Genomic DNA, 23,535 nt, shown 5'->3' on the forward strand with positions numbered 1-23,535 from the left:
TTGAAACGTCTGACAAAGAGGCAGAGAGGTCTGATCCGGTCTCACGATGGATCTACCTAACTGGCAACCAAGTGTATACCATTGTGTATAACACCTTCATATAGTACTGGGCCAAATATTCTTTGGCTCAGATGTAGATCATTATAAGGCTATAGACCAGGGGTGGGCAAACTAAGACTCACAGGAGGCCATCCCATCCAGCCCTTGGTAGGTAATAAAAGAGTTTGATGGGAAGTAAAACATAACTTACAGAGCCAAAAGGCTTGCCCTCCCCTGCTATGGACTGAGTAAAGCTTCTAGACAAGCAAATGATTGTTGACTAAATAGATGATAAAGAAGCATTTCCAAGGGAGTGCGTGCAGTCATGCTACGCTCCAACCTTGGAACTAGCAAACTACCTCAGACAGAAACCCTTTTACCTGCCCACCCCACGTTCTTAGCCAAACCCTGGCCTGACATCCATCTTCGAAGGGGCGGTTTCACCCCTCAGTGAAATCATCTCGCTGCAGCCCAAAGACTGAGTTGAGAGACAGAGAGACTGTGAGTGCGGCCCATTCAGTTCTCGAAACCCCACCCCAGACTGCTCCCATCCTGCTTCTGAATCGGCACTGAACTCATTTCCTCTTCCCCTAAAACAGTTTCAGGGAGGCCTGGGAAGGGGTGGAGGATGACTGACTTTAATATGGAGAGGCAGACTTTAGTACAAACTGCACATTGCCTCAGGGCACAGCTACACATTTCTGAAGCAAACATGAATAAAATGAGAATTCAAGCGTGTGATACCCGAGGGCCGCAGTGGTGACAGGCTAAAAGGCTAGTGGTGACAATGGGAACAGGAGGAGCGCTGCCAGGGCCCTACACAATGACCTCCAGCGAGTCACTAGTGTGCATGTTTCTGACCAAACTGTCTGAAACAGACGCTATGAGGGGTGGCATGAGGGCCCGACTAGTGCAGGGGTGTCAAACCAGTTCCACGGAGGGCCACGTGTCTGTAGGTTTTTGGTTTTTCCTTTAAATTGGTTCCCAGTTCAGACTTAACAACCAGGTGAGTTGTAACCAATCAAGTACAAGGAGAGAGCGAAAACCTGCAGACACTCGGCCCCCTGTGGAACCGGTTTGCCACCTCTGCTCTAGTGGGACCTGTGCTCAAAGCCCAGCACTGCACAGCTTGATTGGCATTCACCGGAGAACACCAGAATTCTTCACAGATGAGAGCAGTTTCACACTGCGCACATGTGACATGAAAGTCTGGAAATGCCGTGGTGAACATTATGCTGCCCACAACATCATCCAGAATGGCTGGTTTGGTGGTGGGTCAGTGTTTGTCTGGGGAGGCATATTCTTGGAGGGTCACACAGACCATGTGCTAGCCAATTGTACCCTGACTGCTGTTTGGTACCAGGAGGAAATCCTCAGACCCATCGTCAGATCACAAGTGCAGTGGGCCCTGGGTTCCTCCTGGTGCAGGACAATGCCCGGCCTCATGTAACCACTGTGTAGGCATTTCCGGAATCCAATTGAGAACCTCTGAGACGTTATGTATCGGTGCATCCAATGCCGCCAAGTGGCACCACAGACTGTCCAGAAGCTCACTGATGCCCTGATACAGGTCTGGGTGGAGATCCCACAGGACACCATCCACCATCTCTTTAGGAGCATACCCAGACGTTGTCGGGAGTGCATACAGGCACGTGGGGGCCATGCACACTACTGAGTCACATTATCATTATAATTTTGTTTTTAATGAATTACACAATGTACAGTAAAGATTTTGATACCTAATATACTTTGTTCATCAAGACCTGATGTGTGATTTAAGTGTTCCCTTAATTTTTTTGAGCATTGTATTAGCATTTTACGCAGCGTCCCAACATTTCTGGAAGTGGGGTTGTATTTATCCCCCTTTTTATATACTGTAGCTTCTTTCTTTGGCCAAATGAGAGTTGGCTTACCTGGGCAAATGATGCTTCGTGGATTCCACAATAAAGAGTCTGAATGTGACATATGCCTTTAATCAGGGTCCAAAAAAAAACATAAAACAAACCACCCTCTCCAAGGAGTGAGATACACCAAGTGTGAACTGAAAAAGAAAATGACATCCAGACACTCAATGGCTGAAATCAGCACAGTCACAAAGAAAGACACATCTGATGGTCTCAAGAAGAAATGTAAGAAATAACAGAAACACCCATACATCAATGGCGCTCATCGTTCATTCACCACTATGCAGTGGGATGTCCCCTGGGTAACCATTGGAGTGAAAGCACACTGCAGGAACCAACCTTGGACCATCACAGCTCAAAGCTTCTGAGATCCAGTGTGCCTCCCTAGGGATCATTTCGGAGACCAGCCCTCCCATTACTTGCCTCATCCAAACAATTAGGCAGAGAGGTTGAGGTTAGTTAAAAAGTCATTCTGGATGGTACGGTATATTTCCACTGTCAGGCTTTGCACTAGCGTTGCCTTTTGAGGCCTGGCTCCCGCGGGGGGAAAAAAAGGGATCTATACCAGTTCTGCATTTTAAACCACCAGTTAACCCCCTAGGTGCTGTTGGCCTGCTCCTGCTCAAACAAGGCCATGGCTAGGTGGGATCGAGAGGCCAAGCCCTCCAGGTTACTGAGGACACAGCGGTGGTAGATGTCCTCACTCAAGCGTGGGTTGCACACCCGCCGCACGTACTTCTGTACCAGTGCCGGCTCAACTGCCCGGAAAACGTGCAGGCCGGAGTAGCGCACAAAGATCTCGTACACATCCATGCTCTCCAGCAGCTCGTCGTTGTCCAGGATGTCAGCGGCCATCTTGGTGCGCGTCGCCATGTAATCGGCGTTGTAGAAGCAGGCCTCCTCGAAGACGTGCCGGTCGAAGTGACCGTCGCGCAGCGCCTCGCCGGCAAATGGGGAGGAGGCAGCTGAGGGCTGCTGGTCGCGGTACACGATGGCCGGGCTGAACTCCTGGAAGTGCACGGGGAAGAACACCTGCCAGCTGCTGATGGCGTTCATGCGGCAGCGGTTGAGGAAGTCGGCGTTGACCTCGGTCCACACCGAGGCCAGGAAGAAGAGTGTGTCCACCGGGTGCTTCTTAGAGATGATGTCCATCAGCTTGACCTGCGACGGCACCTCCGTCTTCACGCTGATCCAGGGGATCTTCACGTCACCGTAGCGCTTCTCCACCTCGCCGATCATGGCCTTGACGCCGGCGAAGATGTCCGTCTGGCTGACCCGCTGCGCGTCGAAGGGGTCGTAGACGAAGAGGAACGTGAGCAGCACGTTGTCGTGGGTGTCCAGCGTGTTCATCACATACATATCCAGGAAGTTTCCCACGTGATCCTGCTCGCGTGCCGTGACGGGCAGGATGACCTGCACACGCGTCGCCTCCGTTACATAGGGCATGGGGATGATCTCGATGGCGCTGAGGGGCCGGAGGAGACTGACCCGCTTGCCGATGACCTGGCTGTGACCCTTCTGGGTGAAGGCCTCCAGCACCAGGTCCAGCATGTACTCCATGCCTCGGGTGGGATCGAAGCGGCGGTAACCGTTGAGCAGGCGCCGCTTGCGGAAGCGCAGCTGGGGCTGGTAGCGCTCGTTGAGGCGCTCCACGGCTGTCTCCAGGACGGCGCTCACATCGGCGCGGTCGGCACCACGCAGCTCGCACTTGGGGGAGCTGTCGGCGCATGAGTAGATGTGCTCCTCGGTGAAGTACTCCCAGTTGATGACCTCAAAACGCGTCTTGGGTTTGAACGGGGGGTTGACCCCAATGGGCCATGTGGCCCCGGACTTCCCTTCTGGAGTCAGCTCGCTCAGGTTATTAATCTGGACCTGGATAAAAAAAAAAAAAGCAGAACCAAAAGAACCATGTTGATGAGAAATACTAGCCTACTACATTTTTTAAAATCTATTTATATATTATCTTCATTGGTGTCATTCTGTGGCAAAAGGGAGCAGAGCAGCTAAAGAGTATGATCAGTAACAGAGAGGTTGCTTGAGTTAATTCGCAAACCGAGGAAACTTAGTTGTTCTGTCCCTGAGCAAGGTAGTCTGCCCGAATTGCTCCCCCAGTTGTTGTTGTAATGGAGAATTTGTTTTCAGTAAACTAACATCGTAAAATAAAGGTTTCGAAAATACAGCTCCGGAAAAAATTAAGAGACCACTGCACCTTTTTATTTGCTTTCCAAAAAAGATTAAAAGCAAAGATTTGAGTGGGAAACAAAAGCTTTCAATTTGCAGTGGTCTCTTAATTTTAAACCTGTTTCTCACTTCTGTTTCTGACTTTTTTGGAAAGGAAAGAAAAAAGGTGCAGTGGTCTCTTAATTTGTTCCAGAGTTCTATGTCTCTTGTTTACTGTTGGCTGTGGAGTACTTAGTATGATTTGCTACTTGTTAAACTGATTTTTCTTTTATTGTCCTTGAGGGCATAAACTAAGTTGAGAATGACAAATGAAACACTTCTAAACTTCTAAAGATACTGAATGAGGTATCCACACACGTGAATTGTGAGTTTTGAGTGGAAACTATATCTTTACAACACCAGTGACAGAATCTCATGGCCAGAAAAATGAAGAGAGACTGATTCCACTGAACAATGCCAACCTGCAACTGCTGTATCTGTAGGTAGGTCCAGTCCAGTTCGATCTGACTGAAGCGTTTGTGCAGGCGATACATGAGGCTGGGGTCTGACACAGGGTGGACTGTGAAGGCATGCTTAAATTGGCTGCTGTCCTCTCGCTCTGGGTCTGCATTCTTCCCCAGCTCAAAGTAGTGATACGTCATCTCCTGTAGGTCACACCCAACAGATCGAACAGGAAATGTCACAAGAGATTACTAATTGTTTTTTTCTTCATTCCTCAGTATAAATCATGCTGCCTTCAGACAGGCTATTACTGAGAACTCTGTTTGTCCATTTCTCAAAATATCGGACCAGTGACGGAAAGGTTTCAACATCAAATCACTGAGCCGACAGGTTAATGTGCAAACAAGAATGTGTTCTCAGGGTTAAAGAAAAACACATTCCACTGTGTTGTTACCTGGTGCACCTCCACACAGCTCAGACCCAAGTAGTCGATGATGCAGCGACCCAGCCACTCGTCGGGCCTGACACTGAGGATGTCGTTGCGGCAGGTGTCCAGGTAAGGCTGCAGGCGGGCCAGCAGGCTGCGCGAGAGCAGGTAGCCATAACCCCCGTGGCAGTACCTGGCCCTTTCCTCCCCGCCGATGAACTCCTCGGCCCGGCCCATGTACAGGTCCTGTCCGGTGCTTAGGTGGCCCGCTAGCTCGGCCAGCCTCTCGGCCTGAATGTAGGTATCGTCCTGGGCCAGGAAGAACCAGTCGTAGTCTGAGCCATAGTGCTGGTGCAGATGACGCACTGTCTCGTACATCAGCCACACGGGCCTGTCATCGCCGTGCGCCACCACCGTCATCCCGTGGGGGGCCTTACTGCTGCGCAGGCCCGTGAAGAAGAAGGTGCGGTGGAAGTGGTGGGCCACGGTGCGGTTCACCGCCACGGCCAACGTGTTTAGGGTGGCCCGCGATGTCAGCACGGCCACCAGGAGGCGCTCTCGGATGCCTAGCTCTGTGTGGATATAGCGTGTCCTGACCAGAAGAAAGAGGTGTTCAGAAGGACATTCACTGTTCGAATCCAGTTCACTCAATACAAAGTTAAAACAATGAATTAAGGAGCAGAAATTATTTTGCTGGGTAATTATAAATAAAAAAATAAAAATTACTGTGTCATTAATAATATCAAAATATATTATTTTGCATTACTACTACAAGGCATTGCAGCATACACTTGTTACAGGTGTTAGATCTAAACGTCTGGTAAAATTATTTTAAATGTCATTGTCCAGATGGCTAGGTAGCTACTGGGTGAGGATGTAATTGGGTTCATTGTTTAACTCTAGAGTCTAGTCTTAATTCTAACCATCTGCAAGACGTGAGGATTAACACTGTGACCAGGGTTGCAAAGCTACTGGAAATGTACATAACCCATCATTTTGGCAATTGTGAAGGATGGCATTCTAATGTAACTTATTTATACTTATGATTACCTAGTATATACTATCATATACATATTTACAATAGTACAATATAATATTAGAAACAAATGGACATATCAAACGTACACTATTTTATTTTGTCCATATAGTTTATACGTTTGGCTGAAGGGATTGATTAATAATAAAAGCAACTAATCAACAATGGCAATACTGATAGTCTGTGATTACACAAAGTACCCAAAAAGATCGCTATATGTTTTTACATTTAAGTCATTTTGCAGAGGTTCAAACCCAGAACGATTTACAAGAACCATCAAGTTTAGGTGACTTGTTTAATGACAAAATCTGATAAAATTTAAATATTCCTTGCATGTTACCATGATGACTGTAGTTTACTGGTAAAGTTCTCCTTTTGCAACCATTCAGTATGCCAAGAGGAGATCCTATTCCTGTTATGATGATTAAGCATCACCATTCTTCAGTAAGGTTTAAGACTTTCCAGAAATGAAGACACTCCCATTAAATTGATCATTCTGAGTCAGAATGTTCCATGACGGAACATTATAAACCATATTTGACCATTTAAATCATGGGCTTGTAAGGCACATTAGGTTCAATGGAAAATTATAACATAGCTTTAAGAGGTGATTTTGTAGAGAAGCAAGACAATAGGATTATCAAACCATATGGGCTTTTTAAACCAAGGGTGTTCAGGAGTGGTCTAAGGGTGTTCAGCAGTTGTCTTCATTTAGGGTCTGTCCCCTAAAAGAGTAGGCCAGCATATTCAATGGTGCATCCACCCTAGAGTGGTTTAGATCCTGTATGAAGGGATAAAAGCTTAAGCCTATTAAATGGGTGAACAAACAACAATCCCTGTGAATCAAGCAGAGTGCGCTCTATAAATGCCTTCATACTGGAACAAAGTATGATGCATCTGCAGCAAATGCCCTGTTTTTCATTCCTTCATTTATAAAACACACACACACAACCGTTCAAAAGTTTGGTTTTTTTTTTAAAGAAAAGCAAATTTTTTGGCCCATGAAAAAATAAGAAATTGATCAGAAATGCAGTGTAGACATTGTTAATATTGTAAATGACTATTGTAGCTGGAAACTGATTTTATGGAATATCTACATAGGCATACAGAGGCACATTATCAGCAACCATCAGTCATGTGTTCCAGTGACACGTTGTGTTTGCTAATCCAAGTTAATCATTTTAAAAGGTTAATTGATCATCAGAAAACCCTTTTGCAATTAAGACTGTGGTGCTTAAAGAAGCAATAAACCTGGCTTTCTTTAGATTAGTTGAGTATCTGGAGCATCAGCAATTATGGGTTTGAATATAGGCTCAAAATGGCCAGAAACAAATAACTTTCTTCTGACACTCATCAGTCTATTCTTATTCTGAAAAATTAAGGCTGTTCCATGAGGGAAATTGCCATGAAACTGAAAATCTAGTACAACGCTGTGTAATACTCCCTTCATAGAACAGTGCAAACTGTCTCTAACCCGAAAAGAAAGAGTAAGAGGACAGGTACAGTGGGGAGAAGTATTTGATACACTGCCGATTTTGCAGGTTTTCCCACTTAGAAAGCATAAAGAATCACATTGTATGAATTTTTAAGTAATTCATTTGCATTTTATTGCATGACATAAGTATTTGATACATCAGAAAAGCAGAACTTAATATCTGGTACAGAAACCTTTGTTTGCAATTACAGAGATCATAAGTTTCCTATAGTTCTTGACCAGGTTTGCGCACATTGCAGCAGCATACAGACCTTCCCCAGATCCTTCAGTTTTCGGGGCTGTCGCTGGGCAATATGGACTTTCAGTGTATCAAATACTTGTTCTCCCCACTGTATATTCGAGCAGGTGTGTCAAACCGATTCCACGGAGGGCCGAGTGTCTGCAGGTTTTTGGTTTTTCCTATAAGATGTTTCCCAGTTCAGACCTAAATAACCAGGTGGGGGTAGAAACTAACCAATTAGTAACCAAATCAATCAATCAAGTACAAGGTGAGAGCGAAAACCTGCAGACATTCGGCCCTCCATGGAACCGGTTTGGCACCTCTGCATTAGAGTGTCTAGTCTGAAAAACAGACACCTCACAGGACCTCAATGGGCAACTTCATTAAATAGTACCCTTAAATAGTACCTGCGTCTCACAAAGAAAATGTGTGAGATGCAGACCCAATGAACAGATGCTGGAGGAGTGCTTGACGCCATCTAACAAGCATGGTAGAGGCAATAGTATGTATGGGGATAGTATGGGGGTGCTGTGGTGATGGTAAAGTGGGAGATTTGTACAGGGTAAAATGGATCTTGAGGAAGGAACATTATCACTCCATTTTGCAACACCATGCCAAATTGACAACTAGAATGCCAAAGATCTGCAAGGCTGTAATTGCTGCAAATTGAGGATTTTTTGACAAAAGCAAAGTTTGAGGGACACAATTATTATTTCTATTAAAAATCATTGTGTAACTTGGTCAATGATTACATTTCCTATTCAAACTCATTTCATGTATGTTTTCATGGAAAACAAGGACATTTCTAGTGACCCCAAACGTTTGAACGGTAGTGTATACATTCATATGCAGTGCGGGTGGGTTGTGTAAGCATTCGCTTGCAGAAAACACCAGCCATATGCCTGCCACTGGGGTCATTACTTTTCTGAAAACAGAAAATAATACATCGATCCACCAGCTCTGCCTCTTTCAGACACATTGAAGTAGCCTTCCATTTGCAGGCCCATTGTCTTTGAAATTAGCGTAAGGATCTATCTTCGTAAATGCCTTAATTCCATTTGAATTTCATAATGCTTACCTGAGGACCTTCTTGTGTGCTTTGTTAGGGTCCTTGTGGTATGGTACAACACGTGGCTGAAAGTCCTCATTTCCAAGACCACCTCTTTGCTCCCCTTGAGGTTCTCCCTTATTGTGGCCTAGGAATAGAACCCCATTGCCTAGTTCATCTCCACACGAGTCATCTGAGTCTCCCTGGGTCCAGGAGACCATCAGTAGACTTAAGCTGCACCCCAATGAGAGCCCCAAGACAAGGGGGAGTGCAGGCCTGAACATGGCCAGAAAGGAGGAGAGACGCATAGCAAAACCGGTGGACTTCAGTGTTGTCAATAAAGTTTTATGTTCTTCTGAGGGTTTCTATACAAATATTTGCAGAATGCTGTTCCAAACCCACCTAATGGCTTTTCTGGTTTAGTGCCATCCACATTAGGCAAGATTTAGTTATGACAAGTTAACACAATTGCGGCAGTGTATTCTGGATACTTTTTTGCTTTACTACTGCTATGTAAAAATAAATGTAGAATTACTGTAGAATAACTTTGCAAGGCCTTTAATAAATAACTGGACACAGTGGGAAGACAGCTGTATTGACTGCCACTCTTGACTTCATCGGCCAACTGACTGTCCAGTAATAAACATGTCCATATTCCAGCAACTGAATGCCTTTGATTTTAAATATAACAACTGGTTTCTCAATTGACTAACGCCACCTCGTTAAACAAACTGTTAAATAAAAACACTTGAACAAGTTTGTTAGCTAGCCACCTGCAATAACAAATTCCAACTGGCTTGCTACGTAACTACGAATATAATGACTCTATAGATAGTTAGCTAACGTTAGCAATTTCAATAAAAACCATGGCTTCACAACACAATATTCTTATTTTCGAAACCCTGACAAAACAACATTCAACATCCAAGCCTCGGTATCAACTAGCAAACAAGCTAACGCGGTGTAGGTCCTCCTTCGTTTTCTTCCTAAAACAATTGGTGTTTTCTTCTTCATTTTCTTTGATGGAGTTGCAATTATCCATTTTATTGTCTGTATGTCATTGGTCAGAGATAAACCATATTCCTTGTCAGGGTGATCAACGGCACGAAGTAGGCTATAGCATTAAATGATGGCTTGCAAGCTAGCTACTTTAGCCAGCTAACTTACCATGTCGACCTTTTTCTAACATCAGCAACTTCCTGACAGTCCCTCTTTCATCGCCTTCAGCAAAGCGTCTCTCAAATCTTCATGAATTTTTTTTATATAGCTACCTACTGCTAATGCTAGAACATACTGCAAAGCAGCCAGTGTAAGGATGGTGTGGGCTTATCTGTAAATATTGCTTCTTATTCTGCATCCAACAGAGGATGCATGGATCAGTGCCCGTCTTGCTCCAATGCGCTCGACTCCAGGTCCCCAGGATTCGTGGGGCAACATTCTGGCAGACACGTCATCAGACGGTTGTTGATTGGGTCTGACGCGTTGGGCCCTCTTTTTTGTCTATAAATGAGATCAATGGATTTTCAAGTTGTACATTTCATCGCTAGGCAAATGTCTGTAGATAAAAGGCTATTCATAGACGAAGGGAAACGAATTAACACTCTTGTTTTATGCATCGATTTGAAGTGAGGGACAATAGCTGACGCCGCCCATGTGGGCACATTTTATTTTGTAAGTCATAGTCCGTTAGCCACTCATTATGGACAAATCAATTAAATTCATAACGTATTCTTATTATAACTCCAGATTTACGTTTTTCTATAATTGTACCCATATATGTTGCCGTACTCGTTGAAATATGATGCCAATATATCTTCGCAACAAACATATGTTATAAGATAATATGATAGGGCTAGCATAGTGTTTAAAATGCTTTACTAAGGTGTGCTTTTACAGTTCGTAACTTGTAGCTAATTACATAGGTCTACTGTTGTTATTACGTAAGTGAGTCAGGCTCTGCGCTGTAGAATGAAAGGCGGGTATATGTTTCAAACCGCCCTTGTTTTACCATATTCGGTCTGTCGGGCGCCTACAGTTCGGTCTGTAACGGAAAGCCGGCGGAAAGTGGACACGCTATATCGGTGTGTTCCAAACGGTTCCGAAACTAATAGCAACAAACAAGGTAATATTGCCAGACACAAGGTTTAAACAGACACATTTTAATAAAAAGCAGTAGGTGTGATAACGGTTTTGCAATAATGAGAGGTACTGTCTCCATAGGGTAAGAAATGCTAGCCAAACTAGCTTTAGCCGGTTAGCTTGCAAACCACGTTGGTATTCGTTTACTCGTTTAAATAGTTTAAATCTTTCAAGAACCTCTAAGTATTCGTTAAAATTGCACATATTGTGACGTTTTTAATTTGTGATATTAATAGTAGCAGATGTATTCGCAATGTGTCATTTGATAGCAATATTTTAGCTTAGTGTAAGCAGGCTAGGCCATGCTAACAGCTATCCACCGCCATCATCTGTTCAGTGCGGATTTGACGTCAACTGCTACATGTGAACTGCCTTAATTCAAGTGGTGGTGCGTCTTGTGCACATGTATCTTTTGAGTAAATAGAATACGTTGGTCCCATAGCAAAGGTTGGTGTTAAACATGACTGTCTTCTCTAGGATTCGTCATTTCATCGTCACGTCAACACCTCATTGCTGCTCTTTTTCTTGCTCTATTCGCCCAAGTCAACATCTTAAGTACTCAGTCATCTAGTTATGTAATCTGTATATTTTTTTTATGCTGATGTTAAGGCGGAACAATGCCATCAGACCTTGCCAAGAAGAAGGCAGCGAAGAAGAAGGAGGCTGCAAAAGCCCGCCAGGCGCGTACTAAGAAAACTGACGAACTTAATGGGGAAAACGACATACTAGAGAGTCAGGAAAATGAAGCAGACAGCAATGGTGAGAAAGCAGTGAACAGTTATATTTATTACTTATCCACTGGTTGATTGTCTTGAAGTTGCATCAAGCTTGTGACAAATGTTTCTTTCCAGACTAACGCCTAATGGCTTCCAATATCCATGGTGGTCAAGCTTTAACCCTCGCTAACACTAATACTCATGCTCAATATAGTCAACGGGACTATTGTGATTGACAGGGGTAGCTAGCCTGACCAAGGAGCTGGATGAGTTTGAGCTCAAGAAGCTGGAGGCGCGGGCGGTGACAGGGGTGCTTGCGTCCCACCCCAACAGCACTGACGTGCACATCGCCAGCCTGTCGCTCACCTTCCACGGCCAGGAGCTGCTGACCGACACAAGCCTGGAGCTCAACTCAGGGAGGCGCTATGGCCTCATCGGCCTCAACGGTACAGGTGTGTAACAACCCCAACAGTTCCCACACAGCCGGCCCGCAACCGCAATCATTTTCACTGACTTCACATTAGTAGGCTATAGGGTCGGCAGTCAAATAACATGCAACTTTATTTTATGCAAATTTTTTCGAGGAAAGAAACAAACATGCCGGTTAGGCCATTGCCAGTGTGTAATCAAGTGTTTACTTTAACGGCTCGTTTTGTTGTACATTTGATTGAGTAATAATGGAAATTCTATGCAGCATTAGTCATTTGACCATTTTATTGGATTTAGGTAAAACATTTTGGCGGAAATTCCCTTATGTTGAGGACTTTTGGCAAATCCACATTAGGTATACTTATGCTTTTTTTCTTTGATGAAATCACTTAGAAAAACAATGATTCAGCCAGTTTGTGACTGACAGACCATTTCTCTTTCACTATGTGACCCTTTGTTCACAGTTTGCATGTTAGCATTGCCTTTTAGTCGCTCCTGCTTTTGGGAGCTGTGTCCCTAACCAGTATCATATTTCCCCTACCCTGGCAGGAAAGTCCATGCTGTTGTCAGCCATAAGCCACCGCGAGATCCCCATCCCAGAGCACATTGACATCTACCACCTCACCAGGGAGATGGCCCCGAGCGACAAGACGGCCCTGCAGTGTGTGATGGAGGTGGACCAGGAGAGGATCCAGTTGGAGAAGGAGGCAGAGCGCCTAGCAACCGAGGACTGTGAGTAGAGCCTCACAGTCCCTGTAAATTAAAATAATTCCCCAGTTTTCCCAAATCCTGATCGGAGGCTTGCCTGAATCAGGGGTGCATCCTATCATCTGAGATCTCTGGGGACATCAGCCACTTCCTGCTGTTTCCTTTACAAAGCGGTTCCACAACTGTACCAAGAATATAGTTCCAAACAGTTCCATGACATTTTTGAAGTGTAATTGGTTCATGGCTCTAAACAACACATTGAGCCTGGGAATTCATTAAGTAGCCTATGTCGGTTCAGCCTTCCAAGCTGATGCCTTTGGAACACATGTACCGCTGCAGCATGGATTTGAACCCAACCCACTGCTCTTTCAACATAGCATCTTTTCACCCACTTTTCTGTCTACCGAAGTATTAAAAAAAAGTTTAGCTCACGGCGACTAATAACAGCCGAAACAACTGATACCCTTTGTCTCATCGTCCTGTAGCGGAGTGTGAAAAGCTGATGGAGCTGTACGAGCGTCTGGAGGAGCTGGACGCCGACAAGGCGGAGGTGCGGGCCTCCCGGATCCTCCACGGTCTGGGCTTCAGCGCCGCCATGCAGAAAAAGCAACTCCAGGATTTCAGCGGAGGGTGGAGGATGCGCGTGGCTTTGGCCAGGTGGGAAAGCTGACACCATGCCGGTGCCAAGAATGTGCCACTCTGAGCAGGTCACGACAGCGCCGTCTCGTTTTTTTCCACTGATATTACGGCTCCCTCTGCTGAGCACAGTGAGGAAACCGACGTCGTGACCTGGTTAATAACTTCGGTCGGGCCAACATGCCAGAATGAAAAGTGTCGGTTTCAGTGGTCGAGGCTAGGTTTTTCCCCTGGGTGTGTCCGTGTGTTAGGACACGGCGTGAGATATTTATGGCACATGGTCGTCAGGTTTCGTTATGTGCACTGATTGAAGAGCCCTGCCCACATGATGACGCTGTCAAATGTCAGTGATCTGTGCAAGTACACTACTAGGTATGGGTGCCAACTGCCTAAAAGCTGTTGATAGGAGTTATGAACCGGGAGGTTTGACTGTATACCATAGCTATTACATCAACCCATTTATTTACTGTTCCATTTACAACAGTTACCGGTTGGTAAAGCATAAGGGGATTTGTGGTGTATTGGCCTTCCAAGGTTAAGAACAGACGTTTGGCAAAGTGCCTGGATAAAGCTTTTAGGTATGGCAAAATAAATGGTTATTGTGTTAGTTTGTAATAGCAATAAGGGTGTCTGATATATTGGCTGTATAGCACACCCCATCGGGTCTGGATTTTTTCATGTGAAGTAGTTTCCCCTTCTTTCTCCCAGAGCTCTGTTCATCAAGCCCTTCATGTTGCTGCTGGACGAGCCCACCAACCACCTGGACCTGGATGCCTGCGTGTGGCTGGAGGAGGAGCTTGCATCGTGAGTGGCCCACTTCCTCCACCCTCGGTCAGATTACTTCCGCCGTGTTGTTTTGAATGCTCTAAATGCCCCCCCCCATTCCTTCGCCAGGTTCAAGCGAATCCTTGTGCTCATCTCTCACTCTCAAGACTTCCTGAACGGAGTGTGCACCAACATCATCCACCTCCACCAGAAGAAGCTCAAGTACTACACGGTAAGAACAGGGCAGCGAATACCCCCTCCCCCGGGATGTTTGCTAAAAATATATAAACATCCAAGGTCTACATTTTGGTAATTTAGCAGAAGCCCTTAGCCTGCGTATGTTTCAAAATAGAGGAGTGGTAGGTAAAACAGCCTCGGAAATCAGTAGCAGTACTAAATTATTTACTTATTAGTAAAAGTCAGATCTGGAAGGACAATACAAATAATAAAAATGGCAAGCATTAGTTATGGGAGAAAAGTATTTTTCATGGTTGAGATTGGGCTCACAAACATGTCTACACCTGTTTTACCAAATGTGCCATGAATAGCATTCATTTGAAATGCATTCATGTAAGAAAGAATGGCGAATAAAGTGGTTAAATTGAATGCCGAATGCAGTGGATGAATTGAATTCCGAATGCAGTGGATGAATTGAATGCCGAATGCAGTGGATGAATTTGAATAGCGAATGCCGTGGTTGAATTGCAGCGGTTCAATTCCACTGGGCGGTTGATTCACCCCGTAGAAGGCAACCACAGAGAGCACAGGAGTAGTCTAGATGGATGCTGCCAAATCGTGATCTCATCCCTCATGTGGAGGGGAGGGGTTTAATGAGGTTATGGGCTGTTTCTAATAATGTTTGCCAGACAGCTGCAGGTTTGTGCTGATGAATGACACGACGTGACTGTGCAAATTCTCCTCTCCTACTGAAAGGGCAACTATGACCAGTACGTGAAGACCCGGGAGGAGCTGGAGGAGAACCAGATGAAACGGTTTAACTGGGAGCAGGACCAGATCTCACACATGAAGGTAAACAGCGCCACCTAACGAGCGTGCAGAGTGTTGCCAACTAGGCCGACAGCCTGTTTTTCCCGGCATTTTGTTTTCTGATGTTTTGTCTCGGTGTAAAAATACCCCACAGGCTGCATAATATGGTCATGGCTAACCCGGTACTGGATAGCCCAAACACTTGAGATTTTTTTGTTGTAAATTGCCTCCACACCGTGTCCTAGGTCTGAAAAAACTTAATTGAAAGAGAATGGGGACCAGAAGTGTTTGGGTCCTCCAGGACCAATGTTGAATAGCCCTGCTTTATCCTTTCAACATCAGTGGCCCAGGTTGGTGCAGTGGTCTCAGACACTGCCTCTGTTCCACATGTACTGCTGCAGCATGGGTTCAAATCTAGGCCAAAATCTGCCATTCTGTCTTTCCCTACTCTTTATCAAGTACAGCATAGAAATGCCCCCGAAAATAGCATGTATGAAGTCTCTCTTCCTGCTTTGTAGAACTACATCGCCAGGTTTGGTCACGGCTCGGCCAAGTTGGCGCGACAGGCTCAGAGCAAGGAGAAGACGCTGCAGAAGATGGTGGCTTCGGGCTTGACTGATCGCGTGGTGAATGACAAGGCAAGGAAGGTTTACTGTGTGTTGGTATTGTACTTCGGCAGCTTGCCGTTAACTGAACCACATGCCCTAATCCGTTGAAGCTTTCCGAAGGCATTCCCAATTTTCTCTTGAACAAAATGGTGCATTTTCATATGAGGGGGGTGGAAAGACCACAGTCTTAGGTGGTGCAGGGTTTAAGCTGTTGCCTCAGTTTGTTCAGTTACCTCAGCGGCATTAAAATCCATCCCACTGCTGATTCAGCACATTCTTATTAATGATGCATAAGGTGCCCAAAAATATATGAATATAAAAAGACTCATTTTAGTGTTGCAGTGGTGGTATTCATCTCTCCCTCTTTCTCTCATAGACCCTGTCATTTTATTTTCCTTCCTGTGGAAAGATTCCCCCTCCTGTCATCATGGTTCAGAACGTTAGCTTCAAATACAGCGACAACCAGGTCCGTATAAAGCAATCATTAGCTATTTTAAAGATGTATATCTAAAGTCTTCCTACTCGTTCTTGCTGACGGGTGTCTTCTTCCACCAGCCACACATATACAAGAACCTGGAGTTTGGTATTGACCTGGATACGCGGGTGGCTCTGGTGGGGCCCAACGGAGCCGGGAAATCTACACTCCTCAAACTGCTGATGGGAGAGGTGAGCGCTGGGAGTGGGCGATATATATGTCGTCTACCATAATATCTTGATTGTTGTGTTAACGATGTGCAAATTTACATTATCGAGTATTTAAATTACTTCTAAAGAAACACGCATTAAAACTCTACACATTCACTAAATCAGAGGTGTGTGCAGCAGAAGCCCTTGGCTGCAGCAGGGCAAGTCACATGGTCGCTATTGGGCCTACTTGGTCACGTCATCTCTGACAGGCATGGTTACCGCGCATGACCGCGACACCGGTTAACGTGGGCTAAACATTTGACAGGAGGAGATAACATGCAGACACCCACAGCCTCGCAGTCTACCTCAGATGACTTAGTTGCTAAACGTGGATCAACCTCACTTGCATGGAAGTGGTTTGGTTTTGAGAAGACTGATGTTGCACAAAAGACGGCACTGCAAGGTGTGTCAGAAACATGTCGCTGTTAAAAGCAGCTCGACGACCAACTTGTTTCACCACCTGCGAACCAACCATAGCAAGGAATACCAAGAGTATGAAAAGTTTCGAGACTCCTCTGCCCAAGAAAAGCGGACATCAGCTAAGGTACCTGCTGCACAACACACTCAGCAAACTTTAGCGGAGTCGTTTAGCAGAAAGGTGCCTTGCGATAAGAAAAGCAACAGATGGCAAGACATTAAACTTGGTGATAGCATTTGTATAGGAAAATAAATAATGCTGATTCAGCTTGTGGAGAGAGAGGGCTTTATAGAACTCGTGAATAACCTAGACCCCAGATATACAGTGCCAAGTCGAAAGTATTTCAGCTCAACTGCCGTGCCCAACTTGTATGACTCATGTTGCCAAACTGTGACAAATAAACTGGAGAAGGTGTCACACTTCGCAACCACTACGGATTTATGGCCAAGCAGAACATCCGAGCCATACCTTTCTTTGACGGTGCATTTCATCGACGAATCTTGGCTACTTCAGCACTTTTGTTTGCAAACGTCTTACTTCTCAGATGACCATACAAGCGACATCATTGCTGAAGGTCTAAAGGATGCCCTGGCATCATGGTCGCTGAGGGAAGATTGTATGGTTTGCATGACCACAGACAGTGGTGCAAATGTGGTCAGTGCACTCCAAGTTAACAGCTGGACCAGGCTACCGTGTTTTGGGACCAGACTCCATATTTCCATTGGTAAGTGGCCTACTTTGATTGCTTATATAAAATGCAATTGATGTGAAAGTTACTTTGTTTGTTGGAATGACAAAAAATTGGTAAAGCTTTTGCACTAGGTCTATGTAATTGACAATTGAACAAATACTACATTAATTTAACAGTAATTAAACTGCAATAAACAAATGCATACAAATTTTGTGTAAAGATAGGCTACTATTAGACCAACATATCTGACAAGGAAATCACATCATTAAACTGTGAAATTGGCTCACAATAAATGTTGTTCTGTAAATATGAAATGTTTTCCAGAGAGGAGCATGAGGGATCCTAGAGTGGACAGAGCCATTGGAGTTTGCAAGAAGGTCGTTGATGAAGAGAGCACTTTGTGATGCCCAAGATCAACTGAAGCTCCCAGAGCATAAACTCATCACAGAATCGCCAACAGGATGGGGCTCAAGACAGCACATGATAGAGAGATTTATTGAGCAAGAAAAGGCCATTTGTCATGTGCTGGGTGCAGACAAAAAGCAAAGGCATCTTATTCCAACATGGCAAGATGTTGATGTTCTGGAATCATTGAGCAAAGCGCTTAGTCCTCTGTTAGAGTTTATAGATGCTCTTTCAGGTGAGCAACTTGTAACAGTGTCCTACCTCAAACCTGTCTTGGCATTGTTCAACTCTGAGGTCCTGGCAGTGAAATCTGATGACACAGACCTAACCAAACAAATAAAAACCACCATTTTGGAGTACCTGAACACCAAGTACAAGGAAGACTGTGTGGATGACCTGTCAAGTTTGTCAGAGTCAGAGGAGAGGAGTCACTGGCCACTGCCATTGAAAAGGAGCTCAAGAGCTACTTACTGATAGCTGAGGTGGACAGTGATGTTAATCCACTTGATTGGTGGAAATCACAAGAGGTAAATGTCCCCAGACTGGAGAAAATTGCTAAAAAATATCTATGCATCCTTGCCTCAAGCAGCCCTTCTGAAAGGGCATTCAGCCTTGGAGGAAATGTAACGTCACTAGGCTGCACTTAAACCTGACACTGTGGACAGACTGGTGTTCTTGGCTCATCATTTGAAGTAAATGTGCATGTGAATAGTGAGCAGTTGGCCTATAATGTTCTATAATGTCCTATAAGTTTCAGCATCTATCCATGCCAGTGTGTGCTGTAATAATCATGACTATTTTTTGTTTGTAAATTGTGGACTTGGTTTACATTAATGTCATGTGTCAACAAATTTATAAATATATTTTATATTATTTAAGATTTGGAAGTGCACCTTTTGGGCAGATTTTACTTTTTTTTTGTGTCATCTTTGTACTGGCGGGACTTGAAGTTAGGCATTTGTTCAATAAGGCCAGAGGTTGTAAGGCAATAAGGCCAAATGGACATGGTTGTGTGCAATACATTGGGGAGAACAAGTATTTGATACACTGCCGATTTTGCGGGTTTTCCCACTTACAAAGCATGTAGAAGTCTGTAATTTTTATCATAGGTACTCTTCAACTGTGAGTGACGGAATCTAAAACAAAAATGCAGAAAATCACATTGTATGATGTTTAAGTAATTAGCATTTTATTGCATGACAAAAAGTATTTGATTCATCAGAAAATCAGAACTTCATATTTGGAATTACAGAGATCATACGTTTCCTGTAGTTCTTGACCAGGTTTGCACACACTGCAGCAGGGATTTTGGCCCACTCATCCATACAGACCTTATCCAGATCCTTCAGGTTTCGGTGGCTGTACTCATCCTTCTTCCTCCAAACACGGCAAGTGGAGTTTAGACCAAAAAGCTCTATTTTTGTCTCATCAGACCACATGACCTCCCATTCCTCCTCTGGATCATCCAGATGGTCATTGGCAAACCTCAGACGGGCCTGGACATGCGCTGGCTTGAGCAGGGGGACCTTGCGTGCACTGCAGGATTTTAATCCATGACGGCTTAGTGTGTTACTAATGGTTTTCTTTGAGTCTGTGGTCCCAGCTCTCTTCAGGTCATTGACCAGGTCCTGCCGTGTAGTTCTGGGCTGATCCCTCATCTTCCTCATGATCATTGATGCCCCACGAGGTGAGATCTTGCATGGAGCCCCAGACCGAGGGAGATTGACCCTCATCTTGAACTTCTTCCATTTTCTAATAATTGTGCCAACAGTTGTTGCCTTCTCACCAAGCTGCTTGCCTATTGTCCTGTAGCCCATCCCAGCTTTGTGCGGGTCTACAATTTTATCCCTGATGTCCTTACACAGCTCTCTGGTCTTGGCCATTGTGGAGAGTTTGGAGTCTGTTTGATTGAGTGTGTGGACAGGTGTCTTTTATACAGGTAATGAGTTTAAACATGTGCAGTTAATACAGGTAATGAGTGGAGAACAGGAGGGCTTCTTAAAGAAAAACTAACAGGTCTATGAGAGATGGAATTCTTACTGGTTGGTAGGTGATCAAATACTTATGTCATGCAATAAAATGCAAATTAAATATTTAAAAATCATACAATGTGATTTTCTGGATTTTTGTCTCTCACAGTTGAAGTGTACCTATGACAAAAATGACAGACCTCTACATGCTTTGTAAGTAGGAAAACCTGCAATATCGGCAGTGTATCAAATACTTGTTCTCCCCACTGTATGTTACAGAACACAGCCCTTTGTTTTATTATTATGATTTCATCTTGCATGTATGCTGCAAAATTTACTTTACAGCAGAGGTGTACAACTGAATGTTTACTCAGAGTTCAATGTTCCTAAACTAGTTCAATTAGTATTTTGTCTTTGAATTGTTTTTACTTGAATTCTTACATTTTAAAGAAAATAAATAAGAAATGTTTTCATTCAACATTGTGCCCATTATTATCATCAGTGATTAAGTAACTCAGACTTTTAAAAACAAATTTGTAAAGGATATCGTCTAATTATTATTATCGTCAAAACTGCCAGAAATATCGAGATATTCTTTTTTTGTCCCTAGTGGGCGCTGCCTTTCCCAGTCAGCCATTGTTATTTCACCATAAAGCCATCACTATGATTGTAATCATCTGTTCTTTACGTGTCTCCTTTCTGTCTCTTCTCTATTCACACGTCTTTCTCCAGCTTCTCCCCACTGACGGCATGATCAGGAAACATTCGCACGTGAAGATTGGCCGATATCACCAGGTAGGAGAAAGGACATGCAACGCAGTTTCGCACAGTTAAGGTTGCTGGGTTTTTTTTAAGAGTCCATTGCATCTTTTTCTTTCATTTCCCAAAAAGTTGAAAAGGAAGGTTTTGAGTGAGGAACAGAAGCGTTCAATTTGCAGTGGTCTCTTAATTTGAACCCTTCTGTTCCTCACTCAAAACCTTCCCTTTCAAGTTTTTTGGAAAGAAAAAAAAAAGGTGCAGTGGTCTCTTAATTTTTTCCAGAGCTGTATAACCGTGATTCTTCTGCACAGATACTGCAACTCTTTGTAGCCCAATATGCAGAGTCATGAAGTGCTTTAACGTGTTTCTGAATGGCTGTAATACCTGTATGGTGGGTCTGTAGCATCTCACAGAGCAGCTGGAGCTGGACCTGTCTCCACTGGAGTACATGATGAAGTGTTACCCGGAGATCAAGGAGAAGGAGGAGATGAGGAAAATCATAGGTCGGTACGGCCTCACAGGAAAACAGCAGGTGAGTCTGATTGGCTCAGTCTGGGCCCAGGAGGAGCTTAGACTCGGCTGATTTACCTGGTATGAAAACGCTGTCTGAACCCTGTATCGAAAGTGAATATTGCCTTCGTCATTTGACGGTGCAGGAGTAGTGAGTTTGACAACCCATGTGTGTTGGGGTATCCTTTCCTGTCAAACCCTGTATCTTTCAGACGTCCTTAAACCTTTTATTGGTGGGTATGAGGCCGGTTTTCTAGCATTTGCTTTGAATTGGGTTTGGTACGTGACTATTTAGGGCTGGGAGTTTTTTTTTTTTGATGCAGTAGGTTATTGCTTTTTTGCTACCGTGTTGTATCAATACTCAGACACAATATTTTTTCCGGACCACGTAAGATGAGCGAATGTCTCTTACTGGGTGAGTGAGTGACTGACTGACTGACCATTGTTAAATAGCGTAGTGGTTAGAGACGCAAACTGCCACGTAGGCGATCAGCGTTCGATCCTCGCCACAGACAAAACAAATTAGGCATTAGGATTTGTTCAAGATAGACTAAATATCCGTGGAGTTTAGACTAGTTGGTTTAACAATGCAGAAGTAAACAGACACCACATCTCTACACACGTATCACGTGCAACACCTGCTGTTTAAATAGCGTAGTGGTTAAAGGCACAGTCTGCCACATGAAATCACAGGTCAAATCCAGCCAGGGGCAACAACATTCATCCCTTCTAATCGTGGGCTAGTCGATCTAGGCTTGCCTGGTTTCTTGTTTTTATATGGGTCAATTTTGGCATTGGTGGGTAGAATGTTTATTTTACCAGCCACATTGTCAGGTGGTCACACAGTACTCTACACAGTACAACTGTTTAACTTGCTTTTTGCTGACATTTAAATAGTCTGAAGTCAAGTACGAGTGTATACAACATAAGAGTTAAACATTTAGTTAATTAGATGTGCTATTTCAGTCATGCAGTTCCCACCCCTAGAACCTGGTGGAATTTTGTGTTCCTCATTCCAAGAAGGAAAAAAAATAACAGGATGAAATTGAGTGATGAATGTTCGGCCAGGGCGTAGCAGGTGTTGGATTCTTCACATTAATTTGTATTCTTTCTATAGGTGAGCCCGATCAGGAACCTGTCGGACGGCCAGAAGTGTCGGGTCTGCTTCGCCTGGCTGGCCTGGCAAAACCCACACATGCTCTTCCTTGACGAGCCCACCAATCACTTGGACATCGAGACCATCGACGCCCTGGCCGATGCCATCAATGACTACGAGGGCGGCATGATGCTGGTCAGCCACGACTTCAGGCTCATTCAACAGGTACCGCCGGTCTTCTCCTTTCAGTCACTTGCAGTCAAGAAAAAAAGTATGGCCCTAGAAAGTTGTCTTTTTCTACATATTTTGACTTAACTTTAAACTTCACTTCAACTCTACTGACTGATAAAGGTAAGCTTATTTAATGAGGTATAAATGAGGTATTCCACTTGCTTCAACGGCTGGTGTTGGCCCTTTTAGCTGAAAACACTTGAATGCAAGGTTCGCTTCATGGTGGTTGGTGTGAGATCCTTCTGTTCAAAGGAAATGTTACCTTTTCGCCAATGAGCAACAGTTTAGGACTACGTCAGGAGCTTGGGTCATTAGATGAGTTAGGTTGGTTCATTTCCTATTCTTCTGCTGTTGAGCCAAACTTTTTTTTCTTCTCACTCCAGGTGGCTAAGGAGATCTGGGTGTGTGAGAAGCAAACGATCACCAAGTGGAACAGAGACATCCTAGCATACAAGGAGCACTTGAAATCAAAGATCGACAAGCAAGCGCATGATATCTAGAACACCTTCCGCTGTATCTGAGCCAGTAAACCTAATATACATCATGGTTATGGACTCCCAAGTGCTTCTGTGGTGGAACAGTTATCCTCACCTGCCCACAGTTGGGATCTAGGATCCGCTTCTCCTTCCCCAATCCTAAAATCAACACACCGCAAGGTCAGCGTCTAGGGGCAAATTCACCTTTCACCCACCCCCTGCTCAGGCTGCACTCTGATTGGCTGACTCCCCTGAACCATCAAAGTGCATTATGGAATGCATTCCATTGTCATAGAAAAAGTTTTATTTTTCCAAATGAGTATAACATCAGATTAAAATGAATGCAGCAGCTTCTGGGTCAATTTCTTATGATATTGCAACATTGACTTGTTCCCTGTGTCAAAGAGCATCAGTAATGCCTTATTTTTATTTAACGTATTGCAAGAATGGTTTGTCTGAATAAATTACCTAATTGAATACTTGTCTCATATTTTGGGAACTTTGAACAAACAG

The 23,535-nt window shown here is 44.3% G+C and overlaps 2 protein-coding genes across 3 annotated transcripts; one reads left to right on the forward strand and one right to left on the reverse strand.

Annotated features, from left to right (window-relative positions):
- Positions 1–1,983: 1,983 nt before the first annotated feature.
- Positions 1,984–10,187, reverse strand: chpf2 (chondroitin polymerizing factor 2). The gene is made up of 4 exons (XM_010885524.5): positions 8,822–10,187; positions 5,020–5,584; positions 4,586–4,768; positions 1,984–3,815 (listed from the first exon to the last, which is right to left on the reverse strand). The coding sequence occupies exons 1-4, from the start codon at positions 9,097–9,099 to the stop codon at positions 2,541–2,543; spliced, it is 2,301 nt and encodes a 766-aa protein (XP_010883826.1). The 5' UTR covers positions 9,100–10,187; the 3' UTR covers positions 1,984–2,540.
- Positions 10,188–10,374: 187 nt separating this feature from the next.
- Positions 10,375–23,499, forward strand: abcf2b (ATP-binding cassette, sub-family F (GCN20), member 2b). 2 transcript variants are annotated; one of them, XM_010885527.5, is made up of 15 exons: positions 10,375–10,462; positions 11,540–11,689; positions 11,886–12,098; positions 12,625–12,807; positions 13,269–13,440; positions 14,128–14,223; positions 14,314–14,416; positions 15,118–15,213; positions 15,690–15,809; positions 16,156–16,245; positions 16,335–16,445; positions 20,683–20,745; positions 21,113–21,241; positions 22,337–22,540; positions 22,930–23,046. In XM_010885527.5, exons 2-15 carry the CDS (start codon positions 11,548–11,550, stop codon positions 23,044–23,046), a joined length of 1,839 nt encoding a protein of 612 aa, XP_010883829.1. In that variant the 5' UTR covers positions 10,375–10,462; positions 11,540–11,547. The 2 variants fall into 2 exon arrangements, with proteins under 2 accessions (XP_010883829.1, XP_010883827.1); XM_010885525.5 differs by lacking the exon at positions 10,375–10,462 and adding an exon at positions 10,708–10,913 and having other exon boundaries at positions 22,930–23,499.
- Positions 23,500–23,535: the final 36 nt, after the last annotated feature.

The sequence above is a fragment of the Esox lucius genome, chromosome 21 (assembly GCF_011004845.1).
Source record: "Esox lucius isolate fEsoLuc1 chromosome 21, fEsoLuc1.pri, whole genome shotgun sequence".
NCBI lineage: Eukaryota > Metazoa > Chordata > Actinopteri > Esociformes > Esocidae > Esox > Esox lucius.

What these genes read in the sequence shown, in the direction of transcription:
- chpf2 (XM_010885524.5), bottom strand. Translation starts at nt 9,099, where the DNA reads ATGCGTCTCTCCTCCTTTCTGGCCATGTTCAGGCCTGCACTCCCCCTT. An exon ending in GCACACAAGAAGGTCCTCAG is followed by an intron (nt 5,585 to 8,821) that starts GTAAGCATTATG and finishes TCTTCTGGTCAG; the next exon opens with GACACGCTATATCCACACAG. An exon ending in TACAGATACAGCAGTTGCAG is followed by an intron (nt 3,816 to 4,585) that starts GTTGGCATTGTT and finishes TTTTTTATCCAG; the next exon opens with GTCCAGATTAATAACCTGAG.
- abcf2b (XM_010885525.5), top strand. Translation starts at nt 10,760, where the DNA reads ATGAAAGGCGGGTATATGTTTCAAACCGCCCTTGTTTTACCATATTCG. An exon ending in ACCAGATCTCACACATGAAG is followed by an intron (nt 15,214 to 15,689) that starts GTAAACAGCGCC and finishes CCTGCTTTGTAG; the next exon opens with AACTACATCGCCAGGTTTGG. An exon ending in GCCTCACAGGAAAACAGCAG is followed by an intron (nt 21,242 to 22,336) that starts GTGAGTCTGATT and finishes TTCTTTCTATAG; the next exon opens with GTGAGCCCGATCAGGAACCT.